At 51.4% G+C, this 21,075-nt stretch overlaps 8 protein-coding genes and 1 non-coding gene across 9 annotated transcripts; 6 read left to right on the top strand and 3 right to left on the bottom strand.

Moving 5' to 3' along the window:
- BCR38DRAFT_407439 (uncharacterized protein) lies at positions 1–738 on the top strand (the record flags this gene model as incomplete). The annotated part of the gene is made up of 1 exon (XM_040858166.1): positions 1–738. One exon carries the CDS (start codon positions 1–3, stop codon positions 736–738), a length of 738 nt encoding a protein of 245 aa, XP_040718085.1.
- A 1,065-nt stretch (positions 739–1,803) lies between these two features.
- Positions 1,804–3,125, top strand: BCR38DRAFT_407440 (uncharacterized protein; the record flags this gene model as incomplete). Its single annotated transcript, XM_040858167.1, has 2 exons — positions 1,804–2,427; positions 2,487–3,125. The coding sequence occupies 2 exons, from the start codon at positions 1,804–1,806 to the stop codon at positions 3,123–3,125; spliced, it is 1,263 nt and encodes a 420-aa protein (XP_040718086.1).
- Positions 3,126–8,453: 5,328 nt separating this feature from the next.
- On the top strand, positions 8,454–9,455 carry BCR38DRAFT_510389 (uncharacterized protein; the record flags this gene model as incomplete). Its single annotated transcript, XM_040865011.1, has 2 exons — positions 8,454–8,672; positions 8,750–9,455. 2 exons carry the CDS (start codon positions 8,454–8,456, stop codon positions 9,152–9,154), a joined length of 624 nt encoding a protein of 207 aa, XP_040718087.1. The 3' UTR covers positions 9,155–9,455.
- Positions 9,456–9,676: 221 nt separating this feature from the next.
- Positions 9,677–11,050, bottom strand: BCR38DRAFT_338037 (phosphoglycerate mutase family protein; the record flags this gene model as incomplete). The annotated part of the gene is made up of 4 exons (XM_040855582.1): positions 9,677–9,740; positions 9,813–10,037; positions 10,173–10,439; positions 10,872–11,050. The coding sequence occupies 4 exons, from the start codon at positions 11,048–11,050 to the stop codon at positions 9,677–9,679; spliced, it is 735 nt and encodes a 244-aa protein (XP_040718088.1).
- A 592-nt stretch (positions 11,051–11,642) lies between these two features.
- Positions 11,643–12,116, top strand: BCR38DRAFT_483080 (uncharacterized protein; the record flags this gene model as incomplete). The annotated part of the gene is made up of 1 exon (XM_040863579.1): positions 11,643–12,116. The coding sequence occupies one exon, from the start codon at positions 11,643–11,645 to the stop codon at positions 12,114–12,116; it is 474 nt and encodes a 157-aa protein (XP_040718089.1).
- A 54-nt stretch (positions 12,117–12,170) lies between these two features.
- On the top strand, positions 12,171–12,661 carry BCR38DRAFT_337093 (uncharacterized protein; the record flags this gene model as incomplete). The annotated part of the gene is made up of 2 exons (XM_040855508.1): positions 12,171–12,377; positions 12,470–12,661. The coding sequence occupies 2 exons, from the start codon at positions 12,171–12,173 to the stop codon at positions 12,659–12,661; spliced, it is 399 nt and encodes a 132-aa protein (XP_040718090.1).
- Positions 12,662–13,234: 573 nt separating this feature from the next.
- BCR38DRAFT_407444 (ubiquitin carboxyl-terminal hydrolase) lies at positions 13,235–15,018 on the bottom strand (the record flags this gene model as incomplete). Its single annotated transcript, XM_040858168.1, has 2 exons — positions 13,235–14,931; positions 15,003–15,018. 2 exons carry the CDS (start codon positions 15,016–15,018, stop codon positions 13,235–13,237), a joined length of 1,713 nt encoding a protein of 570 aa, XP_040718091.1.
- Positions 15,019–15,344: 326 nt separating this feature from the next.
- Positions 15,345–16,573, top strand: BCR38DRAFT_427143 (uncharacterized protein). The gene is made up of 3 exons (XM_040859818.1): positions 15,345–15,503; positions 15,561–16,013; positions 16,068–16,573. Exons 1-3 carry the CDS (start codon positions 15,501–15,503, stop codon positions 16,119–16,121), a joined length of 510 nt encoding a protein of 169 aa, XP_040718092.1. The 5' UTR covers positions 15,345–15,500; the 3' UTR covers positions 16,122–16,573.
- An 855-nt stretch (positions 16,574–17,428) lies between these two features.
- BCR38DRAFT_t131 lies at positions 17,429–17,531 on the bottom strand. Its single transcript has one exon. It is a non-coding gene; the product is annotated as a tRNA-Thr (tRNA).
- Positions 17,532–21,075: the final 3,544 nt, after the last annotated feature.

Raw genomic sequence — 21,075 nt, forward strand, 5'->3', positions numbered from 1 at the left:
ATGCAAGGCAGGAGCTGTGTGCTAAGAATACCGGACAAACGCAGCAATTCCCCGTCAATTGGTGCCGCACATTTCGCATTCTGTTTCGAGCCACACACGTCAAGAGGCAAAAAAGCGCACGCCCAGACATCCATCTGCCGCTCGCAGCAGCTTGCAAGTGCCCAGAGACGCAAAAGGCTGCTGCAGTATTCGATCAAATCATTTTGGCTCATTCGGCTGCGGCCTCTTCTGCGACCCTCTGCGGGCACCACAAGGTCCGTCCTGACGGGATCCAGAATTAGACGCGAAAAGCACACAGAGGGCGGATCTTCTTCCAATCAAGTCAAGCTTCAAAATTCCCTTGGACGACCACATTTGGCCAGGCCTGCAAATAGCTGCAACAATCCCTACAGCCGCCTGTACAACACACCCTTGTTCGACATCTGCCATCAATTTCACCCATATTGGCCTGGTGGGAAAGAACAGCTCATTGCACTCGAGTCATCCATCCCCTCACCTGTCTCCTCACATAGCTACCACCATTTGGAGAACCACTACTCCGTTAGCGGTTCCAGGAGGCATTTTAGTCCAGAAGCCAAGCTCGTCAACGCACGCCCAAGACCCGCCATCCGATCAGCTACGGCCACTCTGTCTCTCCCCCTTCCACCAACATACTACGCCACGGTGGTGCACAAGCGCGAACCTCCATCTCATCTACCCACCCCGGAAAACGCTGCTGCTAGTCACATTGGGCAATAGGTACGTATCGATCAACTGGTAAACACGAAAGCCCCACAATCCTGGGCATATTTCAGGACCTTTAAGGTCACTCCCGAAAGGGCCGTCAAGGACGGCGCCATCGAAGTATTTGGCCCACAGCCTCTGCCTTCAACCCACATGATCATACCTCAGTTTGCATCTCCACACCCGTCGCACGCCTCGAAACTGTTACTTGCATGCACACATCCAAGAACTCTTCCCATTGTTGTGTCGGTCCCTCAAAACCACTGGCTTGGGGCGTGCTTCTACTGTGTTTGGCCTCAGCTGCGCCCAACCAACCCTGGTGTTGGTTCTTGTCGTTTGAGGCAGCAAGTTAGCACCGTTTGATTTGCTGCGCTTCTTTTCAGTGCATGCCTCTTGCTGTGTCTGTTTGCATCCATCCTTATTTTGCACATTTTCTGCCCCAACCTCTTACAGCGTCTTCTATAATAAGACTTTACCAAACTTATTTTTTTCACTTGTCGTGGCGCACTCTGGCTGATATTGGCAATTTAGTTTCCTTACGTGCAGCAGCCCAAGGGCCATCCCGCACTTTATAGAAAGTCAAGGCCATCCCAGCGGCCCCTACAGTGGCCGCCCCTCCGTCTTGAGCCCCGCCCAAATTCCTGCACTTACTTCTTCTCCATCGATCTTGTCACCTTCCAGACTTCCAGACTTTTAATGCGGCGCACCGTCCTGCTAAATCTGCCTCGGAATCTCTAGCCCGCTCAGTTGAGCACGCAGTGGGCTTTCGGTCCTCCTTTTAATCGCAAAACCCTCGCCGGGTATTTGTGATATTCTTTTTTCTTTTCCTTCGACGCATCCCACCGCAAATTACCCAGTTGGCATCGCGCGCAACTAAGTCCCGAACCATACACACTAACTTGGTTATGATCGTTGCCCCTTCACGTTGCATGCTCATCTTTCCGCGCTTGAAAAACAGCCTGGAAGTATAGCAAACCGTAGAATCCAGTACACGGCCGCTCGGTCGACAACAGTGGAATTAGCCACCCGGTTCTCTGCCCAGACTTCACACTGGCGCCCTCCAGCGTCCGTTATCGTAGTATGGCAGAAGACCATCGCAACAGGGGACCGCCACCAAGAATCGATCACAACGACGCATCGCAGTATCCTCTACCTCCGGGTGAAGAAGACGAACGGTCGCGAGCCATACCTTACCACCCGCGGCCACAAATGGCGACGGGAGCAGTGACTCTTCCGTCCATTCAGGACCCTTATGGTGCTTCGGGCCATCCCCCGGGAAGGGGATGGGATCCGCGAGCTAACAGCTACGGGGCTTCTCCAAGTTCTACAAATGGGTACCCGCCACCTCCAGGCAGCGTGCAGGCTCCTCAGCCCAGCTATTCGCCTTCAAACGGTGCTGGGGGCTACCCTCCTCCTCAACCGCCTGGCCCTCAATATCTCCCTCCGGTCCAACCGCATCCTCAGGACGCGAGAGCAGTCTACCCTCCTCCGCCAGATCCAAGGGCGCAGCCGTATTATGCGGCGCAGCGTGGGCAGGTACCCTACAATCCAGATCCGTACCAATTCGCATACCGACCAGATCGTGGGGGCCCGCCCGGAGCCTACCCGCCCGAATACGTCCGCGGTCCAGGTGGTGCCGTAATGCAGCAATCTGCACCGCGTCAGAGGACTTCGATCGCTTGTAGATATTGCAGGAGGCGGAAGGTAGGTGGACATTCTTTCGAACGAAAACAGTCAATTTCCCAGGGCTTACAGTTTTATAGATACGTTGTAGTGGCTACCAAAATTCACCGGGAGGCAAGTGCACAAACTGCATCAAGATGAATCAGGAATGCATCTTTCAGCCGGTATCTTCATCTTCTTCGACAGCGTTTGTGCCGGTTTCAGCCCTCCCCAACGGCGTGCCGCCAGGGACGCAACTATTCGGGGCATATGGACAACCAATCAACGCGTCAGCAAATCTACCACCTGGTGGCCCCTATCAATCGACGACCCCTCAGTATGACCAGCCACTGCCGTCTCCTACGGGTTCTTTCAGCGCGTATCCAGAGGACAGGGCAGAAGTAGGTAGAAGGCGTCCAAGACCACCTGAGGACGACCATGGCGTTCGTTTGCCTCCCCCGAACACGTTTCCCGACGACAACCCTAGAAGGCGTTCACCCTCGTCAAGCAGCAGCCCCAGTCATCTCGCTCCGTACCAGACTATACCACCGCCGCAGCCGGCCCCGCAGCATGCGTACGATAACCGGACGCCTCCTCGAGGCAGTCCATCGGGTGTGCCACCGAGTGGGACGTCGGTCAACTCTGTTATGAGTCTGGGCAACATAATGGATTCCGGACCTAGTCCTGGAAACGACATTGATCAAGGCATGTTGGGCAGGCTGAATCGTCGTGCCAAGTAGTGAAGCCAGCAACCGGAAGATGGCAATCACTTGGTTTCCTCGGCGAAGCAGCTACTGGACAGTCACATCCCGCAGTCCCAGCTCGATGGGACCACGTTACGCCTCTGGGCCGACTATTAAATGGCCTCTTAATTTGCACACTCGTCTGACGTGCTTGAGGGATCGAAACTCGCCTATGGCGGTCTCCTCGCGGGGGGCATGGTGTTGTGGAAAAGGAACCATGGGGGGGAAGGGAGAGCTTAGATGGCATCCAAGTTTGGCAACAAACACCCGTCACCGCTTTATATCCAAGGTGCTAATTCTGCAGCGTTGCTATGGTGTAGTTTTGTCTTTTTTCAAGTCATGTTGCAGCACGTGGAAAAGACGGGCATTGCCTCGCGGCACAAATTTGGTAGCTCCTTTTTCTGTTTTGAGTCGTCTCGTCCGGTCGCAATTTTGTGCCGGAGCTGGAGCTGCAGGTTAGCATTTGATGAGATTTACACTGAGCATGGCAACAATAATCGCGCAAGCGAAGGCGTGGAATACGTTTGATTTATTCCTTGATCTTTTCTCTATGATCTTCACTTTCTCTGTGCGCAACGATGCTTGGTCGTACATTTCATTTGCGCCAAGATGCCTGCACGGTGGAATGCCGACGATACTATAAGAGCGGTGTATGGTTGCTTCATGGCGGTTGGCATTTTAGCTAGGCAATAAGGTTCTTCCAACATTAGCGCTTATGCCGGGGGGGGATTTCTCTCTTTTGGTGTTTTTTCTCTCCTTTAATTAGGCGTACCTGCGGCGCGTTCGCCAACGGGCGCCGGGCCGATTACCTACACCTAACTATTATGGTATCTGTTCAAAAAAATGTCTGGGCTGTGTTTGTGCTAATAGGACGGCAACGGGAAGAAAGGAAGGCAGAGGGCCCTCCCCGCCCGAGCCCAGGTTGTTGCTAATTCATCTGAATCGTCTGGGTGGCCGCTGGCGGCTCATGCATCTACTGCTCCGCAGCGAAAGAGAGGTGGGAAATAGTGGAGTGGATCAATCAGTAAGGTAGCCAACTGCTTGTTCACAAAGCACCACACGCCAGGGAACGTAGGCTTGCCTGCGTGTATGTAATAAACTTGAGTGGCTGTTCGGATAAAGAGGTGTTGCTTGAATAGTGACCCTCGTTGTCGGCACTACACCTCTTCTCCCTCATCAAATGAAACCTGTCATTATTACGGTCTACGATGATGATAATGACGATGATCAAGATGGAGCCCTCCAGGGACAATCTGCCCTGGGACAGCGATCATCCCGGCTGGGGCCGTGGTGGTTTTCCGCGGTGTGCTTGCTGCTGCACAATTGGATGTCCAAAACCCATCCCATTACGTGCGTATGTCTGTGCCAAGATGACTTTTTCAATTGTCCAATACGCATTGCTTGCGTATTATTGAAGGCAGGGGGAAGATGAAAAGGGGGTCGCGCGCGGATTACTTCCCTTTGGGCTTGTCGTGCCTGTCCTTGTTACGCTCCGCCGCCCGCGAGGTCTAGGTGCGCTGGAATCGTGGCACTCTGCGGGTCGCAAAGACGAGAATAGAGTTTGGATAAGAAGGAAAAGGTTGTAAGTTACAGATGAATTTAAGTTCCAAATAATCGACCTAGGATGACCAGACGCGGCGTATATATTGGAGGTATCCTGCCGAATCTGGTGCAGAGCTCGCCAATGGTCGAGTAGGATGGATACGAGCGCAGCAATCCCAGTGGGAATCGAAATGAAGCGATGACTTCCTTGAGTCAGCCAGGCTATCGCACCAGATCTGAAGGCCTTGAGTGATACCGGCTCAGCGGACATTGGCTGGCTAGCCGTCATGCGATTGTACCACCTTGTTCTGGTGCAACTATCGGCTTGCAGGGAAGGTCGTTGCTTCAAAGGGGGCCAATGACGGCGTGGTGTCGAGCCGTTCCCAACCAACTTCCCTCCCTCGTATCCCAGATCGTCTCATCTGGGCCTTGGCCCGGCAGTTCTGACTGCTAAAAGGAACTGTATGGTTCGACGAGAACTGTGGCGTTCCCGCTGGCGGGTCGACCAACCCAACGCAGTCCGGTCTGGTGTGTTTCTTACGTTCATGGATATCCATGGATGGCTGAAGTCATGGTGATGTAGCGGACGAGAAACTTGAAATCCTTGATCGCGTCTGGCTTCGCACAAGGCATAATCTTATTGCGTATTCTGTAGAGATTCCCCGAACCCGACTTATCCCTTACCACAAGTGTGCAAATCTAATACTCGTCCTGTCGGAAGAGGTTTCTTTAATGTGTCGGATACTTCTTGTAGACGCCACGTCAGTAGCGTGCTCGAGATGGCACAGCTTAAACATCATTTGCGTTGAGCATTACTCAATTTGGGCCTTTTAAAGTTGCCCCTTGAATCATCTGTCGGGCGGCAAACTAAATGCGACTGTGGCCAGCCAGCCTGTAATAACCTCGAGACTTCGCGACCGCACGGCGCTCAACGACGACGACATTTCGACACTTCGACAATTCGACGACCCCACTTCAACGAGCGGCTTCTGCATACGCGAGAAAGAGAGGGAAAACTACTATACACCCGTTTTTGTGTCCTGTATACTTGGCGCCAAATACAGCGGTGGGCGACGAGTATAGTCGAGTCGACACTTTGGGCCAGGGCAGGCAGGCAGGCGGCAACGTCTACGTCCAAAAACGAGGGAAGCGACGCAAATATCAAGGGATCAAATGGGTTTCTTCGTCATGTCCGCACGAGCTTTGCAAGTTCTGGGGCAAAAGATTTGGCTCTTGTCGCCGACACCTAAAATGAAAACCCTCAACCAGTCACCACCCCTTCTACCGATAGCTTGTTTCTGCCTGCTCTCCCGCCTTCGCAAATGATGAGCCTATGCAGCCTTGCACGGATTCTGCTGACATCCTTCTTCTGTAGAAGATAGATGATGCTCTGGTGAATGGAAACTCACTTTGCCACAGCCCCCCTCGCTGAACCGTTGTAATCGGCGGTGACGTTTAGTCAGGCCATTGTAGAACTCTCATGTTCGATCTCAGCACGCTTGCATGAATACTGAAGGAAAACTGTTGGGTCGTTGAGCCTCGTATCTCGTTGCATTCTTCCTCGCTGCTGTGGAACGAGGTGTCGCCCAGGGTCTGTCTGCTACAACCCCGGACCAGTGATGGAAATGAACACAATAACGAAATAAGAAATAAACCGAAACCCTAACGGCCGAACGGGAAAACACTGAATCGTATCTATCGGGAAAAAGCGTTTGGGCAGTTCGAGAGCTTCGCGAGGCCGTCATCTTATGTTTCCGTACGTTGTACCCACGAAGACAGAGACGTATCGTCTTGATTTCCCAGTGTCTGAGTGACATGTTTCCGATGGACCATTTGATCAAGGTTACTCAAAGCCGATCTTGAAGACAAGAAGACGCTAAAGAAAACCCAGTTAAGCCCTGCACTAGCTTTACGAAGACCTGTTCCCGTTGGCTCCTCCGCACCCAGAGAAGGGGACTCGATGGAAACCGACTCCTTTCTGCGGAAGATGGCTTTCGAAGGACAACTCGTTGCAGCTTGACCTGTGGAGTGGTGCCTCGCAGCATGAAAAGGATCGTAAGTGAGATCACCCACGACGAAACCTTGCCGTCTCCTCGAAGTCTTTCTGGTCTACTAGGGACTCGGCTCGCCGCCGTCTCTGAACCATGTATTGATCAGCGCAAGAACTTGCGCCAAGCAGGTTTTTCCCTTGCCCCAACTCTGAGTACTGACTTTCGAGTGACACTGCACATGAGAAGTTTGGAAACCGACGCACAGCGGTCAGTACATTGACCTATCTATCCACTAGAAACCGAACATGGCGTGCCACGAAGACTCATGGACGGAATGACCCATACGTCCTGCCACGGCAATGGATGCTTTTCAGGAAGAGCTGAGGAGCTGGCCGACAACAGCTACTTAGTCGCCCTGGAAGGCCTCCTGCGGTATGAGAACTATTAGGTTTGCTGATATTGTGGAGGGCAACATGCTTTCAGAAACCCCTACTCCCACCCATTGCTGTTCATAGCTTTCATCCTAAAGAGCTTTCATCAGACAATCCCTTCGAATCCTACAGAAACTCGCGATTTCGGCAGAGCGGCTGCCCGTCCCCTTTACTATACTCGACGATGGGTTCAGCTCACAACCAACCCGAATGAGCGATGACGCTGATTGTGGCCTGTTTGACAGCCAAGAATCTTCCGAGGGTACGTCAGGTGTTGACGAGCCTGCTTTTGTCTCGAAGTGTACGAAGAAATGCCACTGGCGGCCACTTATGATACCTCAACCACAAACATGCGAGAACTGTGAGCCACACCGAACTCGATACGACGCGACTCTTTTCTTTGTTTTGTCACGGGCTAACAAAGCTGTTGGTCCCGTCTATATACCTGCCATTGGCAACAATCCGTAGCTGGCCTTGGTGTGTGCGGCGTGTCACCGATGCGATGGCAGACACGCACTCCCATGTGGGGAACCAGGGGCAACTTGCACGACGACCAAAGGCCACACAGTTCTTGTTCGTTGCCGAGACATCACGGACAAGCATCCGCACCCAGATGAGTCTCTTATCCCTCCTTTTGCTACGTTCAATACGGGCCTAAACATTGCAGGCTTTACTTCGATTCTTTTCTCGGAAACAACAGTTAGTTTCGTGAGAACACTTAGTCATCTTGTAACGCTACCACTGGACAACGGAATGGACCAATCCTCGGGAAATCCAGTCAGGTTAAATTTCACCAATCTTGACAGCTTATGCTCTTGCTATACTCGGCCATTTCTCACTAGCGCCACACGCTGGTTTACTCGATGTCATTACGTAATGACGTTGTGTCACCTTGCTCTTGCGGGTACACTGGCGAATCTTGCTCACTGCGAATCACGCGAGCAACTCCCGGACACTCTTTGATTGATTTCTTCCGCCGAAAGAGCGGCTGACTGGTGGGTATACTGGGGCCAGCTTGATTTGGATCAGCTATGTGCAGGGGGACAAGATTTCGCTTCACATGTACTGGTAGTTATTCCATACACAGATGAACTGGTACACTGCGGATAGGTATGGGACAAGACATCTCTTTGTTGTAAGGACGAAATCTCTACCGGGTGTTGACTTGGATATTGATTGTGCATTGAGGGCAGCTGCTTCTCTGCGTCTGCAAGGACCCACTGGAAGTTCTAGTACAGTCATACGGGCCAAACTTGATGACACGACTAGACGGGGTTCTTGGCGCTGCTTAGTTCGAAACCCGCGGCACTATATAGAGGCAATGACGAATACACTCAGACTGTGGAGTCCTTCCTTCCGATATGGTAATATGGGCGTCCGAACCAGAAGGCGGCCGTGGCTTAGTAGCTTGTTACATTGATACACTCGTTCATCTTACAGACTTCACGGGACGCATACGACTTGCAGAGCTATTTGAACTTGTCATACATTCTTTCTGCCAACCAAGCCTGATGTTGTTCAAAATGACGTTGAAGTTGCTCCCGTCCAGCTCCTTGCGTGTAAAATCGTGTTGGGAACAAGTCAGCAAACTAGCTACCGTAATCACTCAGCCTTCTGTTCTTGTACACGTGTCATCCCGTCATATAGTGATGACTAGGAAGACCAAAGTGGTATCAGACACATATCCAATGGCGGATCAGGTCGGGATCCGAGGACCCTGGGAACGGGGGATCGTCAGAATGACCTCTTGCGCCGCGGAATCGAGGACCGAAGATCGACTTCGCAGCCCTGGATGAGAGGATGCTTCAATAAGCATCGCGGACCGACGAACCAAGGCAGAGAACAGCGCTCGGATATCTACATCTCTGTGCACATCAAGCCAGGCATCAGCGATGCAGGGCATCCCAAGACTTGTGCATCCGCTACTAATGATGTGGACCAAAATGATCGTAATTGGCACTGGAAGAAACTGAGCTGCGACAGCGCGATTGGACGATTAGAGTCTTCGGAACTGGCTCCACTCGGAGGTACAGCAGGGAGACACGCTCGAAAAATCCAGTAACGTCGAATGGCTCGTAGGAGACCAATAGTGGCATGTCTGGCCAGTCTATGTGGCGGCATCAGCTATGCATTCGGTTCATTCCGTGATCATGTAAACCCTCAGGCCAGGAACTGCATCCGTGTGCATGGAGTCCCCGAGATAGAAACCAATGTCAGAACCAGTTCACGGTCATCCCGTAGAAGGCGTGAATCATGCACCCGACCAGAACAGCCCATCTCCAAGGTTACAACTGACTTAGCCGAAGTCCGACGACCGTCGATTGGCAAATGACCCAGTCTGGTCTGAAAGCAGAACGGTTTCTTTGCGGCTGCGGTATTTGGCTGACAACCATTTGCCGTTGTAAAAGGCTGGTCCATGGCACGACGAATATAAAGAAAACCTCTATCGGAACTCAGGAGCAGACTCTATTCTTGAATCAAGTAAACATTTTCCATGCCAGTATGTTCGGAAGCTGCATGCGATATATACGGCGTCCAGTGGAGCTCTATGCAAGTTCCCACAACCTATGCCTTGTCGTTATCGTCAAGAGACCATAAACGCACCACCCAAAAGAATAGCCGGCTCCTCAAGATTATGGTGTTCGTAACTGCAAATCAACATTAGCCTCAAACATCCTCAAGATCCTCAAAGCAAGTCTCAAATGTCCAATCGATCTCACCTCAAAAGCCCAACACCACCTGCTTCCAACAGGAAGGCCGGGCCATCCTGCAGCGTCTTGTTACACCATCTCAGTGCAAAGGCGCGCAGGATATGGCCATGGGCAACGATGAGAACATCACCGTAGGGTGCTTCACCCTTGGGCTTTCCTACGCAGGGCGCGTGCCACCGGTCGCGAATGTCCTTGATGAGTCGATCGACTCGCTCCGTGACTTCTTCTGGGCTTCTGCAGACACACGCTCGTTAGTCAGGCGGCTACTGGAACCTTTCCCGGAGACGCAATGACCTGGCTCTACCCGAGCGTATTGCCATCAACAGAGACAGAATACCAGCAAGTCAACGTGCATCGGGAAGCACTCACTCGCCACCCGGACACCCATCCCGCCAAATATCCCAGTTACGATCCAAGCCCTGCGTCTCCCTGAGGTCTCTGATCTCGGGGCTCGTGATGCCCTCGTAGTTGCCGTAGTCCCATTCCCGGATGTCCTCGGTGACGTCCACCCTGGCGGTACACTCAGGGCCAACGTCTTCGGGCTTCTGGCCGTGCTGCTTCCAGGGCAGGGGGTCCATGACGCCCAGGTTGAGCAGCTCGAAGGTTCGTTGGGCTCTTTGGCGGGGGGATACGTATCTAGATTAACGAGTCATGAGCCGAGGGATCGGGGATAACACGTATATAGTCTATGGTTCTAGACTGTGGGTATACGGAAGAATGCCAATCCACAATGTCAGCCTCATCACCACTGAGCGAACTGTGGATTGTTCATGACATCGTGACGGGCCGCATAACCCAGGCGGGAAAATCGATTGAAACACCATCAAGTCTTGGGACCAGCAGGTGGAGCCGACCAAAAGGCTTGTGACATGCCTGGGTCTCATCAAAACTGGGGGCCATTGTGTGCCAAGTCCCTCGAATCTTGATCGATATTTCATCTGATTCACACTTGAACATGATATGCGCGCGTGCACTTGCTTAAATCTTGCTTGAATCATGACTCTAAAGCCGGCCGCATTTGTGAAGAATAGGTCGTGACATGACGACCGTGTGAGAGAGTTCACTCACATATGAGCCAGCTGCTTCGGCACAATCAACCGGTCGTCTCCCACGAGCGCCCTGCCAGTCGCCCTGACACGCTTCTCGCCATTGGCCGTGAGAGGGATGTCGGTCGAGCCCGTGTGCTTCCCGCTAAGGGACCACTCCGTCTCGCCATGGCGGACGATGAAGACCCTGGGTGTAGTCATCTGGTCGTCTTATGCCGCGTGAGATTTGTAAAGTACGGGTTGTAATTGGCCTGGTTACCGAAAAGAGCAGATGACAAGTTCCAAGCTACCTGAAACGGTATCGAACCTTTTGACGGGGTTCCACTTGGGTGTGATGGAAGCAGCTCTGGGCTTGCGCGGGATACGAAGAAAATCGATCAATCGCTCAGCTGCGGTCTGTAAATGCCGGAAAGTTAGAACATGCGTCCGCAGTGAATCAACCCAAGAATAAAAGGACTCAAAACGAATATGTTGGTTTGTCTGTGTATTGAGCAAGCGCTCTCCAGGAAATTCAACGTTAACACATTTACCTCGTGCTTTCGTAAAAGTGCCAAGTTATCAAAGTTGGGGAACCCCTCACAAGGCACTCGAGGTATTGAGTAGACCTACCTTCTCGTTTCAGAATAGCGTCGAACGTGAAGCAGGGTCTCTCCAACTCTGTTGCAGATGGCAATTGAAAAATCAACAGGCGCAGGAAGCAGATGAGAAACAAAATGGCCTCGGCAACCTGGAAAGAAAGTAGCTCATTGTCTTGAATGATCTCCACGAGCAAACATTCGATGTGACGTCAATCATGGTCCCCTTCCTAGCTTACGTCGCTTATTCAGTCACTCGAGCTGGCAACCGGGGCCTGTTCGCTAAGCCGGAAGCCGGGGACGATCTGGGGCTTGGCGACGGCGCCGAGTCTCCCTTCAACGTGGAGCTCGAACCGTGGCCCCCATCGACTTCAATGGCGAAGTCTCGTTCTCTTTTGTCGACAACCGAACTCGCTGCGCCAACGATTGCGTACACAACAGGAACAACGAGCGAATACCAGCATTTGCCCGAGCATGACGACCAATTGACGAGCCTTTCTGAACTACGCGGAAAACGAGCACACTCCCTCGCGCCATCGCGTGGAATCATCAGCCGCACCAACTCCTTCGACACCGTCACCAACCCCGCGAGCAGCACCGTTGACGGTAATGAGGTGACGAAGCCGCAAGTCAAGCGACGACGACAACGCGCAACCGAGGCCGAGGCCTGCTGGAAGAAGTACTGGGCTTGAGGGAGAAACAACACCCAGCTACACGGCAGAAAAACAAACACCTCACATCACAATATGCCATCCCAACCACCACGACCCATAAGAAGAGGTCGGCCACCTCCATCCGCAGCTACGTCGAAGGGCGTACCCACAGCCGCCACTGCTGCGACCCAAGGAGGAATCCCAATCAAGAAGCTCATCTGGACAGGCGCATTCGCGGCGGTGACCATCGTCGGGAGTCTATACGGAGCGGGTTTAAAGACGCAGCGCGAGTATAAAGCTGTACGTGTGTTCCCTTTCTCCCTTCTTCCCCACCTTTCGTGTTGAACCGAGAACAAAAACACCATACGCTGTTGCTAAATAATAATCTGCAGGAAAGACAACAATTCATCGAAGCCACGCCTGAGGAGCGGATCCATGCGCTGGAGCACCGCCGGGGCGTCCTCATGTCGCAGAAGATCCCGCTCGAGATGAAGCTGCGGGACCTCAGGGTGCGGCTCAAGGCCGAGGAGGCGGGGGCTGAGGGCGACGTTGCTACTAATGTAACGGATGGTAAGGCGAAGTGAGGAGAAAGGTTGTGAAATATGCACATTAAATTTGAACTCGCATGGGTGAGTAGGCCCACAAGGCACTTCTGCAAAGAGTGAGGGCACTCTGTCAGCTTTGCCTGCGTAGACAAGTGTAGCACTTGAGGGCCGGCCCGGGTTTCCTGCCCCGCGGATGCAATGCTCGAAGGCGTGGCAGAAGCAGCTCATAATCAGAGATGATGATGATGGCGGCCTCCAGAGTCCTTGCATGAGGTGCCGGATGGCATTGGAATCTGCGTGGGCAACATCTGCCATCGTCACGCATGGTCGTCATGTACAGTCACCAACCAGGAACCATAGTCCTAGCTGCAAAGCCGGGATATTGATACAGTCGTTTGGATGGTGCAGCAAGCCCGGTGAACGTGAGGAAGTCCCGCTACAGATCAATTATCAAGTAGAACAATATTTTAGGGAACCAAGTCTATTTCCCCCATGCATTGATCTCGTTTCTCAGATAAAACCATAGCTCTCGTGCTATCCGCATACCATGCATACCCGTGCTCGCCATGCACTGAAACGCCATATGCGATGCTTTCCTTGGATCAAGGAAATTTAGTCCACGATTCCATCAGCCGAGGGAAGTGGAACGGCCTTGTACAAGAGAATGAGGGCCGAATGTGACTCGCCACCACCCGCCAGCGCCTCGATTTTGTCGGCGGACACCTCGGAGACGCGGTCGTCGTTGAACCACCACCACTTCTCCTCCTCGTCCCGCTTCTGGCCCGTCTTCGGATCGATTGGCACCTCCTTCTTGACGTACGCCGTGTAGTGACCACTGTCGGCACTTGCGCCTTGATGTGTGACAACCCCGCGCAGCTCGTATAGGCCGGACTGGTTTGCGCCGTCTTGCTTGGCCAGATCGGGATGAATCAGGGCGTTCAGTTCCTTCTTCGCTGTCAGGAGCGCGGCATCCTTCTCGGCGTCGATCTCTGCATCGGTCTTGTAGGTCTCGGCACCGACCATCTCGGTATCACCGTCTGCCGACTTACCCGCCTTCTTGTCATCCTTCTTTTCCTTTTCGGCATCTCGCTTTCCATCTTTCTTCTCCAGCTTCGCGGCACTGCCCCCTGCTACATCCTCCAGAGCACCCTCGTTGTTGCGCTTGCGTCGCTTGCGAGAGCGCTCAATGTCCTCCTCATCCTTCCTGATCTCTCGCACCTTGTCGCGAACAGGAACGAGCATCTTCTTGAGATCTTCTGTGCAGAACTCCACAACGTCCAGCTCATGGGGGAACGTGACCTTACGCATGATCTTGGCCTTTTTCTGGGTCTCTCGTTTCCAGTAGAAGCGCACAAAGTGCACAGTTAGGTACTTCGGGAGCCGGGATATCTTGGAAGTACGGGTATATGTTGTCTCTCTGTCCAGCACGTCGGACCTCTTCTCAATCTGCTCGATCAAGCCATTCTTGATGCCGTCCGTCAAATGATTCGTTGCGCCGTCGATATGGCAGTTGAGCTTCAGGAAAGCGTCCTTGGTGTTCACTGGTTGCTCACCAGCCTCGCGAGCTGATGCATCGTCACACTCGAGAACCGAAGAGAACTCTCCTGCCATGTAGTTGTCGATAAATGAAGATTCCTGGGCCTCGGGGTCATTCTTGACCTTGAGCTTCTGTCGCACCTGGGCGACAATCTGCGACCAAGCCTCCTCGGCATCCTGTTGGGCATATCCAGGGCCGCTTCGAGATCGCTCAGAAAACTGGGGGAAGGCCTGGCGCAGAGCAGTTAAGAAGGCGTGGGGAACAAAGGCATTCTGGGTTTCAGACATGTATTTGTAGAGGTCGCGGAGTTGTCTTGTGAGATCAAGCTGTGGCAAAGTGGTACCAGCGCTCCCGCTGTGAGGTTCGTATTTCGTCAGGGCGTTCTGCAGCTCGGGAATAGCACGAAGAGCCTGTAATGTCGAGTTAAGATAGCAGGTGTTGCCCAAGTTCGTGAGACCAGCGGGCGTGGCGCCCTCTTGCTGGGCGGCCTCGGCTTCGGTCATGTCCTCGACGAACTTGATTTTTTCGGTAGGTCGTGCCAGAGCAGCAGCGCCATCTCCACCTGGTGTACCCATCATCATGATTGTCTGGCCTGACTTGAGGCCAAACTTGCTCATGTCGGCGTCATCCTTGAGGGGGCCGCCCTTCATCAGGACCTTCTGGCGATCGGGTTCGACTCCGGTCAGACTGTACAGCTGATACTTGAAGATCTCGCCCGTCGATTCTGTATCCACCTCGACATCGTACTTTTTGCCAGAATGTTTAACGACGACTGGTGGGGGGACTCGTTAGCAACGGGCCTTGAATTGACAGACAAGCACAGGTGGGGACGGGACAGCTCACTCGGTACAGACGCCATCTTGAAATACCTCCGTGTTCCTGTATCAGAAACGGCAAAATGTAAGGGGAATATTTCGAAGGGTTCAGGCAGAGTAAGGGGAAAAGAAAAATATCGGTTGCCGGCAGGCGTGCTCAAGGCAAACTTCTTGTTGCGTCACCTCGAGCTTCAGTCAAATGTGGAAGTGTTTGGGGTCGGATCAATCAGACGTGGATGCGCCTTCCTAGACTAGCATCCGCGGGGCTCCAAGCATGGGGCAGTTTCTGCGGGCTTGACATCACGTGTATCTTCAGCCTCATTTACGCGGCGCAGCGAAGCGGCTGTAGCTCTCAATCGTTGCCCCACCTCGAAATTGCTGGTAGGCTGACGCATCCGCTGCCAGAATCCGGAGGTACAGCTTCACCCCACTCAAGCCTGAGCAGCCCGCCCGCCTACTGAAGACAACACGACAACTCTGGTCTTGGATTTCCAAACAACGGTCTTGTTGACCGTAACCCTCCATCATGGTATAATCTGCACCAGCGCCCTGTACGCATCACAGAGTTGTGCTAACATGGTGCCAGTCCCAATCCCTCCGCCCCTATCTCCAATGCGTGCGCAGTAGTCTCACAGCTGCCCTCTGCCTGTCCAACTTCGCATCCCAGACATCCGAACGCCACAATGTCCCCGAGATCGAGGCCCAGACATCGCCCGAGGTCCTGCTAAACCCTCTCGTGATTGCACGCAACGAGAACGAGCGAGTCCTCATCGAGCCCAGCGTCAACAGCGTGCGGATAAGCATCAAGATCAAGCAGGCCGACGAGATCGAGAACATCCTGGTCCACAAGTTCACCCGCTTCTTGACCCAACGCGCAGAGGCTTTCTTCATCCTCCGGCGGAAGCCCATCAAGGGATACGACATCTCATTCCTCATCACCAACTTCCACACCGAGGAGATGTTGAAGCACAAGCTCGTCGACTTTATCATTCAGTTCATGGAGGAGGTGGACAAGGAGATTTCCGAGATGAAGCTATTTGTAAGATGACTACTCCACAACAGTTGCGTGGCATATGTTGCTGACCAAACCCAGTTGAACGCCCGGGCAAGATTTGTGGCCGAGTCGTTCCTGACGCCCTTTGATTAAAGACAACTTGGAGGCCCGACGGTAGTAAGAGGTCGGAAGCAAAAATTTGACGGTAAACATTTTCCGCAGGTGTTCATGAGGAATTCCACGATATATGAGCGTTGCGGGCGTTTGGAACGATACAAAACTTGATGTGGCATACGGATGACCAATCCTCCGGTTCCTCCCAGCGGTATAGAAATCATGCAACCCCATTAGTGCCTTTCACAAACCATGAAACTGAATAAGTTCAACATGAGAAGCCAAATTTGTGATCTTATTGAGACAGCCTCCTTAAGCTAGACTGAATTCCATCTTGACAATCTATCGGGTTACTCTGATCGACTCTCAAGCATAAACACCAATACTACATAATAATTGAATTCTCAGCAGTACGGCCGTTGGAAAGATTTCCCGAGATGGAAACTAGCTCACGTCACCTAGATGTAGTACAGCAGCTACGTAGGCCTAGCATTCAGTTCGAATTTGACCTGACGTCACACAGACTCTATGTTGCAAATATATGTTCGGATGGAAGCGTCTCAAGCATCAGTATTGATTGTTATGCCTTGTAGTTTCTGCTTGCGTAAGGAGGAGCCCAACGGTCTCTACTCCCTAGGTTACCCGTTAATGGCTGGTGCGGATTCCAACTAATTTTTTCTACCTTTCTTGACGAGCCGCCTCTAAAGTATCTTCTCTTTGTTTGGACACATTCTCCACGTCTGACTCTCAGTTAATAAAAAATAATATTAAATACGCCGTAGGTGTTAACCCTCGGTACCTCTACAAGTACTCCCTTAAGGGGCTATAGATGATATAGCGAGCCCTTAAGCCGCGTCGGGCGGTTATACAGGTAAACTTGTAGCCAAACGACTACTAAACCTCCTGTCCCTCCCTAAGTCTGTGCTACAACCCCTGCCTGAACTACCGATAAGTGTGGTAATGTGGCACTTAAATTCGTCCTCAGGGGTGGGACGCTGCTGATGTGCAGAAGATGCTCGACTACTTTTTGTCGCGACAAGCCGTAGTATCTGCTAATTGGGGTTCTCGTCGAGCGTATACATCTCAACCATACGCTCAAGTGGATAGACCGTAACGTGGTCTAGACGCTCGCAAGAATCGCGGCGAGAGGGGGTCCGATAAGGGGTCGGATTAACGATTCGAATTCTGGACCGGCTGTCGAGTTATATTCCGCCGACGTAGTGCTTGACGGTCGACTGGCTAGGATGCTCGTAATCCTAAACTGCACCAATCTCCCTATTATCGCTAGGTAGGCGAAGTCAACAAGGTGGGCAGCGCGCCGTAAGGGTTGACTAAACCCCCTTGTGTGTCAGCTGCGGGATTCGAACCCGCGACTCGTCACCGACCCAAGTGGGCGAGGCTCAAATCGGGACTTATCTACCAGCGAAGTGACCAACTACACCAGCCGACTCAGTTAATATAATCCTGCGGATTCTGCAGAGCTCTTGCATAGCCAACATAAGACATGCCATTGCTCCACCACGTTCTTCAGAAGCGATTCCCTCTCCATATAACCTCCAGTTGACCCACACTCTCCAGTTTTCTCAAGTCAAATGGGGAAGTTACTCTTATTGAATATCTGCCGAGTTACCATCATCCTGTAGATACCTCTTAAGAAGACCTGATGCATCCGATCACTTGATATATGGGCCCAGCCAGGGCTGCAAAGCTAGGCAGCGCAATATCATAGTTCAAACCTGTGGCCGAAATATTCAATATGCGACGATCCACACTCGCCTCCTTCCCAGGCCTGGCCAGATCCTGCTTGACACTTGTCAACGACTCAAAATTTCCATTCATTCCATGACTTCTGCTGGCATCTATTAGATACGCAGCTTCCTCAATGCCTACGGGATACACATGCCACACAGAAACGACATCATAATACTCAGCGGCTTAAATCAGTGATAAAGCCACCCGAGGAGGACTTCCGACTTGGTGCCTGAAGAGATTAGAAGAGCGTAACGCCAGTTTACCAACGCTGAGACCAAACGAGCAGATGCAGTGGAATGCCCACTCCCCCTCCCAACTTTACTTCCCGAAGTGCTGTTTTTTTTGCAGCACAAGTCGAACGTCGCCGGTTACTTCTCCACTTCCGTCATGCCAAATGTCCTTGAGTATAGATAGCTGCCCTGTGCTTCCACTTGAGTCAAGTGGGTCCGCGAGATCCACTCGAGTATACAGATTTTCGTCCATGGGTCCAGATTCCAATCTAAGAATGATATGCTGCATTTTGGCGATGCCATGATAACTTGGCTTTGGGAAAGCGCTCCTGAACTGTACGTTACATTGTGCTGGGCAAATTATCGTCAAGCGACTATGAATATGAAAGAGATAGATGGAACACCTGCTGCGATCCATCCTTCCGCAGACCAAGTGGCCTTGGCCGCTGGCGAGATCTCCAGGAGGAAGCCGTAACTATCCGTACGAAGATTTGGACGCCATGCCATAACCTGAGGCTTCAAAACCCCTGGGTTAGGACAAAGTAGCCATTTTTTGGTTCGTCCTCATTCAGCTGATTCATCTCTCTGACTTTGTTCTCAATTATCTATGACTACTTTTATTCTTTGCCATGGGATCTTGTCAAAATTATTGATAGCTAAAGTTGAATACTGTGTTAGCAATATTGCAGCTTCAATTATAACTGCAACCAAACCTTCCTCGATATATATATCAGTATACTTCCATAGCCTAGGTATCTTCCATCTTAACCCATCTTAATACAATTTCTGAAGAAATGCAGTTTTACTGATGTTGCTTTTGAGTCGATAACTGCTGTATCTGGGCCAGTCAATTTGGACTCAGCTACTTCAGATACAAGTATGAAGCTGATACTTGTTCTACCACTTGAAGTGGGTCGATATCAAAATTTCAGCCTGTCCTCGACGACGGCCCCGGGTCGGATTGAGGCCACAAGACTTTCCTCCTTGGATCCTGGCGTTGGCCAAACCCTCTCACCCATCTGGTAGCCTGGCTGTATGAAACCTTAAGCCCCTTTCCCTGTGGACCATGTCCATGACTACATAGCCATGGTAGTTAAAAATTTTATCACTGGAAAATCTGCCATGCCGATGAATTTGCAATGGCCTTTGGTCTTGATGACATTTTTCTTCACACCTCGTTAACATTTGTGAATAACCAACATGTCGGAATAAATCAAGATTATTGAGTGTGCCTGTTATTGTTTCTGTTTGGATTACTTGTCTTCAAACTCCTGCCAAGTTTCTTTTGACTGGGTCGAAAGCAAGAGCAGCAAAAACCACACATTTCTGATTCTACTCCAGTGTTTCTATTTCTGGTCCTCACAGTACGAAGGATACTTGGTCAGTTGGTATTGCACTTGAATGCAAGCTCTTGGTCTTCAAGGCTACATCGAGTTCGTTACCCCTCAGAGATACTGTGCCTTTTCTTACTGATCATAACATAGTCAATTCAATCCTCCGCCATTTCTCAAAGCATACCCAAACCCATTTGTTTGTTCTTCTAGGGGGAATTGGGGGTTGGGAGTATCTTGGTCACCATTCAAAGTCCAGTTCCACGAGCAGGACCCGAAGCAGGCTGAAGATTCCTGTGGTATTTGCCGGTATTACTGATATCCGGCTGCTTAATCCTCCATCATCGAAGTCGCCTTGAATAATTCACAGTAACGGTAGGTTTCCTCTGATTCCTCCGCCATTTACCTAACAGCTTAAGTTATGCCTTCATACTGTTGCTGACCACATATCAGAACCTGATTACTTTGATATTAGAAGTCATTGATCTATTCACAGCAGCAGCAGTATCTCATCCTCTCTTCGCCAACTTACCCACATCTCGTCAAGTCGGCACCTTCCTATTGTTACTTGTCACTTCAAATTGGGATCTGAATACTCAGCCTGTGATATTGGAAGTGGCGTTGAACTGAATCAAATTGGCAGTAAGCATCCCATTAATATCATTACTCATCCCCTATTTATCATTACTCATCCCCTATTTGGCCGTCATTCTAGGTGAAAGTACACATTCTTTGGAGCACTGCACAATAACTTGTTGTATTAATTCAGCCAGATTATCTGACACTTATAGTCTTAATAGGTTCAGCGGATTTTATATCATCTGGACTAAATGACATTACCCAATAAGAGCACCTTCCTGTTCAATTCATCAAGCCAACAGTGACGATCCCCTCAGCATCATTCCTCCAGAACCTCGAACACCTTTGCCAATTGAGCAAACCTCCCATTACATTGTTGGTCTGTACTCTGGAGCAGAACCCAACCTCTGACATTGTCTACTCTTCGTTTGTGAGCTTTATTCCTCTCCATTTCTACTTCTCCCTGCTGTCCTGCTGCTTCTTGTTATTTTTATGCGGTCGCCGACACTCTCGTCCTAGCCCACCTGCCCAGAACCCGTCCCTTTCACCTCAACCATATTGTTCTCGCCGTTCCTTCCACATTGCGCCTTTGAGACCAACTTCTTATGGTTGACGATACCCTATACCTAGTTCATCCACCTTTATGCTGCGTGACCTTACTCAATTTGATGCGACTGCTGTTGTCGCCAACACCTCCCCCCACCTAGTAACATTGCAACAAATTCCCAACTCCATCAACTCCCCTCATCGTCATCCAACACCAGTCGTCTCACGCTCAGTGCACCAACATTCCTATTGTTGGGCTCTCCACTTTTATTTCAACTACCATTAAACCTCTGCCCTTTTTGTGACTGGCAAGACTCTTTGATCTTTTCTTGCAAAGCTTGCTGATCTTTATATTGACAGAGGCAGAACCCAGGATCTAGGACACCCTCGCTGGTAGATGCACATTTCTGGACCGTTCTTCTCAACGATCCTGTACGTGCTTGTGATTACGCTGCCTTCTTTGGAAGATCGCAGCTCCCGATACCGACCTCAGGTCATCAGCAACTCCAGGTATGTTTGCATTCCCTTCTCTACCTTTGATTTTCCCATAATCAG

Source organism: Pseudomassariella vexata (genome assembly GCF_002105095.1).
Source record: "Pseudomassariella vexata strain CBS 129021 chromosome Unknown BCR38scaffold_4, whole genome shotgun sequence".
Classification (NCBI taxonomy): Eukaryota; Fungi; Ascomycota; class Sordariomycetes; order Amphisphaeriales; family Pseudomassariaceae; genus Pseudomassariella; species Pseudomassariella vexata.